Raw genomic sequence first — 12,452 nt, forward strand, 5'->3', positions numbered from 1 at the left:
GATCCAGTTTGTCACAGTTTTACATGACCACCCCCATATCATATTTTAATTCACCCAGACCTTCCCAACATAAATGTTTCTACTCTGGCTTCTTTTATTTTTGTTAAAAATGGACAAGTCTTTCCCACTAAAAGACAACTGATTTTCTTTTGCTGAATACTGAGGCTTGATATTTGATATCGTACCTTGTTTATTCTTTTCTCCATGAACATGATCAGAGCACAGTTTACCTATTAAGCAGAGTTTTAATCTGGGAGTGACCAGCTCAGTCAGCAAGGTACTTGTCCTACGAACAAGAGGATCCGAGTTCAACTCCCAGAGACCACCTTAAGAAAAAGCTGGTGTGGTTGCATGCACTTATCACAGTGCCAGGAAAGGGAGACAGGCAGATCCTTGAGGCCTGAGGGCTTGCCTATTCAGTGAGCTCCAGGCTAGTGGAAAACCCTTTCTCAAAAGAAAGATTGATGGCACCAGAGGAATGATACCTGAGATATCTGATGTTGCCCCCTGGTCTTCATGAATATGTGTACATGTGCTTTTTGGTATAAGATCTTCAGCATGACTACTTAACTAGCCAGCATTATTTGGCCAATCCTTCACACCAAGTTCTTCATAACCTGGGAATGGTAGGTCACTGATTTTCATTATCCTAGTGTCACTCTCTCTGCCTGATGGTCATGCTTTACCACTTTCTAGGTCTCCCTTGATTCTCCCCTTCTCTATGTCCACTCACTTTTTCTGTGAGGCCAGATGATTCTATGTGGGTCTTCTGTTCTCTCTTACTTCTGGCATCTTAGTATACGTAGCATTTCAGTTGCCCTTTATTTCTATGTAACATTTGTTCATACACATCAGCTCTTCTGCTTTATTTACTGCATGTCTTGTACAGGAGTACAGGGACAAAGGAGCCTCTGATAGCTAAACTTGTTTATTACCCTCAAAATACATGGGGACAGTACCTTGTGGAATGAAACGTTGACCTGAGTATGGTAAACTTTTCTGGCTTGAACATTTATTAGCTTGATACATTTTTATAAATTCCTGAATCTTCTTGGAAGATCCATTTTTCTTCTTTGAACAATTAGAGAAAATAATATTTATGTCAGTGAAGGTTCTCAGGGAGACAATTATATATATGAATCAATTAGTAGAATACACGTTATCTGCTGTTATGCCAAATGGTATAACTGCACAGTTGACCTGCCAGGGATCAGAGAGGTGAGCACCGTTAGGTAAAGAGGAAGCTATTTACCAGTCTCAGGACATGGTTTCTATGCCAACGCGGTTTTCTCTAGTTTTCCTTGACAATGAAAAGAGGAAAGAGAAAGTGAAACTATATTTGCACACATCATTTCCTCTTTCATTTCTGCTGTATCTAGTTTTGGCTGTAAAGGAAATTTCAGTGTACCCTATATTGAACTTTAATATATTGAAGATTATATGACTAAAACAGGGTGGGAAGAACTCCGACTCTCAAAGATTCTCAAAAATGAAGGCTTGTGAGACAGGCTTCTACTTAGTTTCTTCCTGAACTTTACACACTCTTTCCAAATTGTTAGGAGCTTCTTAAGAATAAAGTCTCTGTTTTATTTAGTATTTAATACATGCTTCATTGTTCTGTTTTATTCTTTCCCTTGTGTTAAAAGGAAAGAAAGCTAGAACACTTTTTAACAAATTTCAGTTGCTTAATAATGCCATTCTAAAATCAGTAATTGGGTATTAGTAGTGTGGTATTTGTGTCAAATGTGTTCTGTATCTGATAGTAGAAATGTCTTAAAGGTAGAGGATGCTAGGTTTAAAACTGACTAATTTTTTAATATTTTGTAATTAGAGTATTCTTTCCATTTCCATTATTAGGTACCCCCTAAAGAGGCAAGGGCAGTTTAGGATGTCACAACTCTTCCTAGGTTATCCTCATAACCTAAAAACAGTGGCTTTTAAAATTATTCAGTGTTCTCTTTTAGTGACAGCTTGTGATTATTGCCACATTCTCTCCCTTGTCAGTACTGTTTCCCAAGGCTTGGAGGATCATGAAGCACATGGAAAATAAAGAACAATTATATATATTCTTTATGTTTTTATTAGATCTTTAAAGTTTTATTTTAAAACATAGACTTTTATATAGATTAACACCTACATTTAAACAGACTGGTATATCAATTAAATGCTGTGTCACAACTGTTATAAGCTCTGTTAGAAAAATAAACATCTCACAACAATCTACAGTGTCAGCTTTTAATAAATACATAAAAGAGAAGTTAGTAGTCAACCAGTTATGCAAGGAGATTCATAGTATAGTACGTGAAATTGTCATATTTACCAAGCTTCTGTCTTTAAGTCAATTTCACCTTTTATATAATCAAAGCCAGAAACAACATAAAATGTGTTCATGAAGAATTTGTTTTTCTTTGAGCTATTTTATATTCAAATATCTTGATTTAAAAATACATTCTATATTAAATGTTTCTTACAAAGGCATTATTTGTTAAGTCAAACAAAGACTGTTATTGATTTTAAAACATGTCTAATTGCTTTTGCAAAGATTTACAAACCTTCATAAAGAAGGTAGTAGATGTAAAATAGCATTAAACATATGTTAAATATATACAAAATGAATTTCAATATTATATTGTGCAAATTGGTACTTATAATTTAGAATGAAAATAGTTTTGCTCAACATTTCAATAAAAATCTGTGTACCATACTTGTCATTGTGCAGACAGGTTTTCAGACTCACATTTATATGTATAAAGTCAGTAAAATTCTCTACAGGAATCACATTTCTATCCTTGATAATTGCAGTGTTTTTTTTTTCTTTCTCTTATACTGATGAGTTACACAGCTGTACTGACATTGGTTGTGAAGAATAGACACCTGGTTGAAAGAGTTAGCTTACAAAGATACATTTTATACAGGAAGGTATTCAGGTAGACAGAGTAGTGTTATTACTCTCACATATTCGACCAAAAGCTGCCTAAAGAGTTGAACAATTGTTTCACAGAAAGTACTATATTTTAACTGCAGTTTTTTTTTTATAACAGTCATCACATGGGCTGTAGAGGAAAAGTTACTTGAGCCAACGAAAACATCAGAAGAAAGTAAAGGATAAGGAGAAATGAGAAAGTTGCGAGATCTCAGAGGAAATCTTTTCAAGACCAGCTGGTTGCATCATTTCCATCTCTGGTAACTGGTATCAATCTTACAAAGTGCTGTGAAATCTAACTATGATGTTTTCATGTAATCTTTTTTCCAGTTAACTTATTTAAAAGTGAGATGATCATTTCAAACAATCCCTTCAATAGGAATGGGAATGCTAAAAATCCCTAAATGAAAGCTCAAGAAACTCCACACTTTTATTAGCTTCAGTTTGCCTAAATCACTGTTGTTAGTAGACAGTATAAATGGGAGCCTGAAAGAGCTTTTGTAACTCAGATTCAAAGGATCTGAGCTAATAGCCAGTTAGGTTTGCATCCAGTAGTATGCGGTTCAGCTGTATTAAAAACTGGCTTCACATGTCATCAAAAACGAATTCATTAACATTTATATGGAAAGAACTGTATCCATGAATATTTAATTGCTGTAGTGTTTATCTCAACACAATTTTAAACACTACACTGCAGATGACAATTTCAAGAGATGTCCCAATTTGGGGGATGCTAAATTGAAACAAAATGTCTTTTAGAATCAGCAAGACACATAGTAGGTATGTCTAATCAATTATCCACAACTAATTTGCCAGGCAGGGATTATGGAAGATGAAAAGGAAAGGATTTGAAGGAATATTAGTGCTATCCCTTTGAAAACGTTTGCATTACATAAAATGAAATTTTTACAGTCCTAAGGACATAAGGATAGCTGTAAGCTAAGTATCAAGAGTAAACAAGGAGAATACAGAATGTTACCATTGAACTTCCTAGTGAGCTGCTACCTTTACAAACAAAAATCACAATGTTGTGAACATTTAAAATTCCTTGTTTTCAGAGGAGCTGTATTTGTCCAAATGAATGTCAACATTAATAAGAGATTTTTTTGGAAATGAAGAACTTAGTTAGATTGTTAAGCTGTTATTTTTCAAAATTAGACTTATTGGCTTGAAGCTTATGGGCAATTTCTAGAGAAATGTGAATGGGACAAACAGGAGACAGGAAGGAAGGAAGAGTCATTGAGTATAAGCTTGTCTACCAAGTGCCAGAAGAAATATAATTCTACTGAGAAAAACAATCATAATCTAGCAAGAATAAATGATTTCAGTGTATCACAGATGTCTGTTGATATATAAAAGAATATCCTTAATGGAGGTTTAGTAAATATTAAAAGATATTTGAATTTTATTCTTTGGTGGTTTTGCATTTGATATATACACAATTTTAATTTGTCAATTTTGAAAACTTTGCCCCCAGAGATACCTAATTTGTTTTTGTTATTTTTAAAAACTAAGTTAAATTGAACATGTCTCTTTATGAATGGATATGGCTTAATAAATAGTAGAAAATACCTAAAAATAATTGTATCAAATGTTTATAAATACATGTTTACTGCAGTGTAAAAAATGTCTCAGAAGAAATAACTTGTATATAGTTGCTTATGTAGTGGAAATATGGGACATTTTTGAATAATTACACACCAGGGAACAAAATGCTGACAGGCCAAAAAAATATCACTCGTTATTCATTTTGCTAACAATTTAAAATTCAATTAATTGCATTTACTATCAACAACTCAAACGACTCATGTGGTCATAGCATTTGAAAATAGTCTAAAAATACATAAATTATTTAATCTAAGAATACCCTGTTTCCCCTTACTGTTAATTAATTCTACCTAGTAAATATTAATTCTTTTCTCACAAACTATTAAACAGAACAATTATTCAAGTAAAATATAAGCCCTACAATCTTTTAAAAATTAGCTTTTTAAGTTAACAAAAAGAAGAGAAAGAAAGGCTACAAGACATTCCACATGTAAGTACATATTATCATCCAGCACTGAATTCTTGGCAAGGAAATTCATCTTTCCCATGGCAACAGCCTTGGTCAGTCTTAAAATTAGTGCAAACTAGTGAGGGCCTAAAAATGTACAAATCATTTTTTTTCAAGGCTTCTCTTTGATTATGCTCTTTTGCTCATTTCATGTGGAAATCATTGTTCATAAACACTGCTCACTTTTGAGTTGTTAGCATTTAATTAATGGATATCTTCCTTTGGGAGGAGGGACTGCCAAACATTCATTAATATGTATATTTATAAAGGATCCTATTCTGAGCAGCAAAGTAGGATTTTAACATCAGCTTTAGTGAGCACAGTTTCTTTAGGTGCAGTCACAGTATTTTGACAATGCCCATCTCAACTTGAGTAAACACTTAAGTCAAGAGCATTGCCATAGCTCTGCTAAGGGACACATCATGATTGCTGACTAGAGAATAATTTACAGGCGTTCCAGCCCCCAGAGTATAATACCTAATGGAGGCTAGTGTTCATCAACATGCTAATATCTAATAACTTTCAAGTGCTGGAGAGCAGCAAACTGAGGAGAGACACTCTTTAGATTCCTCTGTTTTCACAGGTGAGACACTTGCTACACAAAGGACAGTTAGAATTTAGAATTCAAGTCATGAGCCTCTGGATCAAAGCATGACCAGCTCCAAGAGGCTTGTTCTTGTAGCCACTGTAGAGGGAAGGGCTGCACCAAAGCCCTATTAGAAGGTGGCTAATGGGAAAAACTAGAAGCTGCTTATGCACAGTATCTTTTTCTACTTTGCTTTGAAATATTCTCAAGAAAAATATTCAAGACTTGAATAAATCGTATTTTAAATTTTGCCATGGATATTTTACAGATTCAAGAGGTAGAGTATTATTGTCCAATGCTGTCCTGTAATTGGAAGGCAGCTCTTCTCTGATACTGTCATTTTCTCCATGTCTGTGTTTTTGTAAAATAGTTTTAATTTTCTGAGCCTCCATTTCCTGGCTAACAAAAAGGGGGATTAGCTTGTTTCCAAGATATTGCTCTCTCTTGTCCAATTTTATACCTTTGTGAATTCTCATGAGTAGGGTTGGGATTCAAGGAATGCCCTTACGGGACACAGGAGGGCAAGAATAATATAACTTTCCATTTGAAAAACTGTTGACATCATCTTGGAGTAAAAATCAAGAGAACATACTCAGAAAAGAGGGTACTCTGCTTGAAGCAGTTTTGTAGACACCTTGTGGATTTCAGGCTATAGGTCAGATCAATGACAGAGTGAAACAATCCATCCAGTTTGACAGGTAAGAAAATATAAACTATCTTCAGACAAAGAAGCTATGGACTTAGATGACACCTTACAGTGACCCTTATTAACATTCAGCGTTAAAACCAGTATTCTAGTAAAGTGACATTGTCATATAGGTTTTTATGGCAGTAGTAACTTAGCACTTATTTAATCCAGTCATTTGTGACATTATAAACTTATTCCAAAGGAAGAAAAACAGAATTTAAATGCAAAAAGGAGAAGATGGAGTCAAAATCCATTTTGGAAAAGAGAAGAAAGCAGACTTGTACATGCACAAAGCCACGCAGCTTCAAAGAAGAAAACAGACCCGTGCATGCACAAAACCGCACAGCTTCAAAAGCAATACCGCTTAGATTAAAGTTCATCTGTCCACCCCAACTGAAATGAAAGCCTAACCCTTACTCAGCTGGTTGTACACAGCTCGACAATGCCAATTGTTGGGTGTGGTTGACTGCTTTCAACTACTCCTGGATGCTTTTCATCAGCAGGGTGTACACAAGGATCACCACTCTGTGGTGGTGACACCCTGCAACCTGCTCCATAGCCTTGTGTTTGTCTGCGAAGCTCAGGGCTGACAGGTACCTGTAAAGTGTAATCAGTGCTTTCCAGATGATCTACATTCTACGCTGATCTAAATAAGTTATATATTACAATAAAGTGCTACAACACTAGTCTCCAACAGTAGTAAGACACATAGTTCACTGAAAACTTCAGCAGCTGAGTGAGTCATATGGTTGTGAAGACACTTGCCAGTCTTCATGGCACACTCTTCAATATAATTTGTCTTCTCCTGTGACTTTATATTATACTTGCTAGAATAAATTGTGTAAAAGCATCCAGCTTCCAACAGTTTTTGTTTGTTTGTTAATCTTATTTAGAAGTTGCACCTGAAGGCCTCCTGAGCATTTAGTTTGCTGATATCCATTTTTATTTCCTCAGGCTTTTCTCGTCGGTAGGTTACAGCTCTCGTGCAAACACTTTGCAGAATCAGTTTATCCTTGATGGAGAAGAAATATTAGGATTAGTAACAGAGCTGAGTGTTAGAAGTGGACAGTCACATATAACTGTCCTCCGAGTTCACCAACCTTTTTGGAAGCAGACATTCTGTAATCTGATGAGGACTTTATTTTATTACTATTCCATTGTAGTATCGCCTGTCTAATGATAAGAACTTTAAGCAACCCGATCAAGAATGTGACTATGAATATGATGAAAAATATTCGCAGATAGCTTGGGCCAGATAAACATTCTGCAAGAAAGGAAACAAGTTAATGGGTTAAAAAAATTTTAAAGTAAATCAAAGTTTTCTGTCAAATAAATATAGTTTACATTCTTATAATAAAAACAGGTTTATTTACAACTCTCTATTTTCACAAAGGAGGTTGATATTACTGATTACTCAAAACAGTGAACCCTTCTTTGGAGAATATACACAATTAAAATATTTCATTTGTTTGTAGCTTGCTATGTCAAAATCTCTTACCCATATGTAATTTTTTTTTAAAACAGTGACTGAGAGAGCTATAGTGGTGTGTACAATTCAGCACTATATGGAAAACATGATTTAAAAAGGATATTGAGCAGCCCCAAGCATTTAGCATGTGTTTTTCCTTTTATGCTTTCTCCTCCTTTATTGCTCAGCAGTAATGGAAAATAGAGTAAACATCTGCAGAAGCAAACTCAGTACTACTCTAATAGGGAAATAAATATTTTCTCTAAACCCTGGTGTAAGATTTCATTATTATTAGACACCATGACTCTGAGAAGTAGGAGTGTTGCATCTTGGACAATACCCAAATCTCTCGTCTCACTTTTTACTAATTAACTTCACTAATCTAGTCTGTTTGCCTCCACAAATTCATTATGTGTTCTTCCTCGAACAATAATCACTTGCTGAAGAAAGAAAAGCTGTGTTAGGAGAGGGAACATGCTAGGCCTTTGTATAAGCTCTGTGCTTGCCTGAGGTCTATGCTAGTCTCTGAGGAATATGGTTGCACAATAGTGGGTATTCCACAGAGCTCACAAGCTGCCCCAGATTCATAAAACACTTCCTGGACTGAAGCATGTGTTTCTCCACCCATTTTGCACGCTTCAGGGACCTGGTCTGAATGCTGCAGTTGCCTAGGAAAGAGCATCTAGAGAGAGGATGTGCCAAGGTCATGAGCATAGTAGCATCCAGGCATAGCTGATTCTGGCTCCAAAGCTCAATGCTAAACCAGCATGCCTCTTAAATGAGGCAAGGGATCTTCTACAATTAGGTGGACTTAATAGAGACCATTGTTTGTGATTGGTGACAAAAGACTTTGTGGAGATCAAAACCACACCCATTCCTATTCATTGAAATGGGAACAACAGATGCCAGTGTGGTACAATGCTTCCTTGTTAAAGATATCATGAGCACAGAATACGAAGTGTGTGTCCAAAGGTGGTGCTATTTGATCTTTTGCAGCTGCTTGCCTTCAGGTTAGTGACCCTCATAGCTTATGTTCTGACAGATTGTGATATCCCTTGGCTGACTTAGTCTACTCCATCAGCTAAGCCAATCCTTAGAGGGGCATGTGGCTTGATCCCTATCCTGGCTTTTTGCCTGATGGGAGCTTAGCCAGAGAGACCGAAAGAAGACCCTCTAAGAGTAGTTGAGTGGACAAATAATTAAGGTGCCTAACAAATGCTCTTTTCCTTTCCTTGCATAATAGTTGTCAAGGGGAGGGAAGTCTTGTAGTTTCTGATACATTTCAGAAATATAATGAATGTGTTAGCCAGAGGACCCGTTGAAGGTTCAAGTCTGTATTCATTTTTCCCCAATGTTGTTATGATGATCCAACATTTGCCTCTGGTCCTGCTTTTCTTAGCTGAGGTCAGGCTAGGTCTTTTTCTAAGGAGTTTTAAGGGAACACTGTTTGCAACAACACTTAAGTCAGAGTAGTGTTTACTTAACTTAATTAATGGTATGTTGGGGCCCTCTTTATTAGAAAGGCACTTGGCTTTCTGGAGAGATTGCTGCAGCCTGAGCTGGCAGCACATGGGACTCTTTTCTGAGCCAAATTCACTGTGGGCTAAGGGAATGAAATATGGGAAACTAAGATGTGCAGGACATTTCTATTCTGCTATTTCTCCGGGGCTGGGTTTTCTATTTGTTGAAATAGTAGAATCAAAAGGAACGTTTCCAAAGATCTGACTGCAAGTATAGCTTTATTTCACAGGTGGTTTTACAGCTTAGACCTGTGCAAAGTTGTTTTGAGTTCTTTTGGGAGTGCTCCAGTAAATTTTTGTTTAAAAGTAGTTTTTGAGTATAGCTCTCACATCTTTCCCATTATACATCCTCTTTGACTTGAGGTACTAAACACACCTATTATTCAATACACTTTTTATCCTCTATTTTGTACCTGAGGTATGGGCTCACAGAAATTTTGCAGAAGAGCTTACATTTCTTAATTTACTATATTTTAGACCAAGGTTTTTAGCTTAAAAGTAACACATTCTTTCCACTGTGTCAAATTCAGAATTATTCACCTTAAAGTTGTTGTTGTTTTTTTTTCACTTTTCGGTTTTTCTTTTTCTTTTCTTTCCCTTTTAATAGGCAGGATTTTACATAGCTCAGGATGGCCTTGAACTCCCCATGTATCTGAGGTTGACCTTGAACTTCTGATCTCTGGGTACCAATTCCCAAGTTCTCATATGTCACCTGATGCCTAGTTTCATGTGGTGCTGGGAATTGCACACAGGTTTTACCTATGCCAGGCAAGTGCTCTACCAACAGAGCTACACCCCAGACTCATAAGATGTGTAGGACATTTCTACTCTGCTATTTCTCCGGGGCTGGATTTTCTATTTGTTGAAATTGTAGAATCAAAAGGAATGTTTCCAAAGATCTGACTGCAAGTATAGCTTGTATTTCACAGGTGGTTTTACAGCTTAGACCTTAGGTATACTACAACAGCAGATGATCACTTAAAATTTTAGTGTTTTACCTGAAACAGGAGAATAAAGTTTTTGTAGATATGTGAAGGATGAGGAGAAGAGGCAAATTTAGGTTATATAGGGAAAACATAGCTCCTGAGCTCTTAGTGAAATTCTACACAGGGAACTTATATTTTTGGCTCATGTAAGTCCTTCTAGATAATTCATTTCCTTGGTGGAGGCAGGCAGCACATAGAGCCTGTGTGAATGAGCAGGGAGGTATGGCCACTTAAGTATTTCATCTTTGGGAGATTAAAAAATGGATTACTGATTCAGTTTAATACTGTATATACATATTAGAACAGGGCGTGTTTTTGTTTCTGTTTCTTTGTTTATATCTGTTTGTTTCTGTTTCTTTGTTTATATCTGTGACACAGTGATAGAGTTGTTTTAAAAAGGAATCCTATAATTTACAATGGAATCAATATGAAGCCACTGTTCCTTCTTTCAGGAATAAGGTACATGGTAGATCCTTGCCCCAGGAGTCTCCTCAGACTTACCTGATGTTTGGTCCATGCGATGCTGTTCCATGACAGCACAGGAGGCTTTACACTGATCAAGGACAGCCTGAGACAGATTGTGAGGGTGAAGGCACTGCAGACAATTCCTGTTCAAGGAACATGAAAGGATTACTACTTTAAAAGGGCAATAGACTGAATATTCCTAACCCTAACCCTGTGAAAAATAAACAACCAATGGACAAATTTTGAACCCATCAGCAAAGCCTGGTGGCCAAAGCCAATAATCCCAGATACATGAAGTCTGAGGCAGGAGGATGATATGGCCTAGGAATGCCTGGGTTACAGAGTAAATTCAAGGTCAGCATGAGTAAAACAATGCCTGTAAAGTAAAATAAAATTATAGTAAATAATGATAATAATAATAATAATAATATAATAAGTAGGATATGTTACTTTGTAGAGTACTTGCGCAGTTCAACTCAATTGAATCCACAAGCCTGGATTCAATCCCCACTAGCAAATAAATAACTAAACCCCACCATTATATTAAAATGCTATATTTCTAAATGATGTAAATAACTATGTATATTTCTAAAATTCTTACTTGCATTAGTGATCTGAGAAAGTATGTTTTAAAAATTTAAGCAAGCAAGCTGGAGGCACACTGACATTTATACAAGTGCTCTATGAGCAAGTCTCAGATTGTTAGTGAAAAATATTTTTACACAAAACAATATTTTTTGTTATGCAACACATGATTTTCCATTTATGCATCCCCTAAGTGCTTCATAGCACTATAATTCTTTATGTTAAATATTAAGATATTTAATCTAGTTATAATGAGTCACATTTATTCACTGACTGCCATGTACTAAGTACAAAAATTTTATTTTAGTTAACTTTACAAATATCACTTGATTCTTTCACAATTAACTAGAGGCACAGAGAATTTTAACAAATTATTTTATAGTAATAAGTAGGTTAGCTGGCAACATCTGTTTTCTGGAAATCATTTTCTTAAAAAGTCAACCAAACATGGTAGTGACTTTATATAGATTTGTTCTGATTATTCCAATGCAACTTACTAGCCAAAATTAGGAATTCCAGTATCCAATTCTTAAAGTTTCCTACTCAGGATTTTTTTTTAAACTTTTTTTATCATCATAATCATCATCATCATCATTTTTGTATGCTAGTAACTAAGAATTCAGCAACTAAGATTAAAGAAGGCAGAATGAAGAGCAAAACCAGCTGTCAGCCAGTATTGCTTTGTTCATTTGGAGACAGAATCATACCAGTTTTCACTGCAGGAGAGATGGCAGGTTGGGCAGTGCTCACAGAGACGGCCAATGCTTCTGGGATCAGTACACTCACACCTGCCACACACGCAGGTGCCTCTCCCGCTGCAAACTTGGCCCTTGGAGTTGACACAGTGCTGTGCTGAGGCTGACGGACACTGACACCAATCCCCTTCCCAGCCATTAAAGCAATGGCATCTGCCACCTTCACACTCCCCATGCCCTGCAACAGAGACACACTGGGATCAAGGTCACCAGGCCTACAGAGTTGGTAAGGTCTCCCCCATTTTCATGAAACATGCAACAGTCTGGTGAGTGGAAACAGCATCAGTTTCTACTAGTTTTGACAAAGCAGTGCCAGAATTAAGAAGTGTTTTAAATTCTGTTCTATTGGAAGTAGATTTCTCCTACTAATATGTAATGCTAACATGTACAAAGAAAGCCCCTACTTTGGTGGCTGCCCAA

At 36.2% G+C, this 12,452-nt stretch overlaps 1 protein-coding gene across 1 annotated transcript in view; it reads right to left on the reverse strand.

Annotated features, from left to right (window-relative positions):
* Nucleotides 1-2,080: 2,080 nt before the first annotated feature.
* The window catches only part of Itgb8 (integrin subunit beta 8), an 83,957-nt gene continuing 73,585 nt past the window's right edge, over nucleotides 2,081-12,452 (reverse strand). Inside the window, exons 11-14 of the mRNA XM_021179505.3 lie at nucleotides 11,985-12,210; nucleotides 10,729-10,835; nucleotides 7,354-7,517; nucleotides 2,081-7,265 (exon numbers count right to left, since the gene is read on the reverse strand). Of these exons, the coding sequence (XP_021035164.1) occupies nucleotides 7,143-7,265; nucleotides 7,354-7,517; nucleotides 10,729-10,835; nucleotides 11,985-12,210 (620 nt within the window). The 3' untranslated portion in view covers nucleotides 2,081-7,142. The remainder of the gene's footprint in view (nucleotides 7,266-7,353; nucleotides 7,518-10,728; nucleotides 10,836-11,984; nucleotides 12,211-12,452) is intronic.

Source organism: Mus caroli, unplaced genomic scaffold, assembly GCF_978045245.1.
Source record: "Mus caroli unplaced genomic scaffold, Mus_caroli_1 scaffold_14, whole genome shotgun sequence".
NCBI lineage: Eukaryota > Metazoa > Chordata > Mammalia > Rodentia > Muridae > Mus > Mus caroli.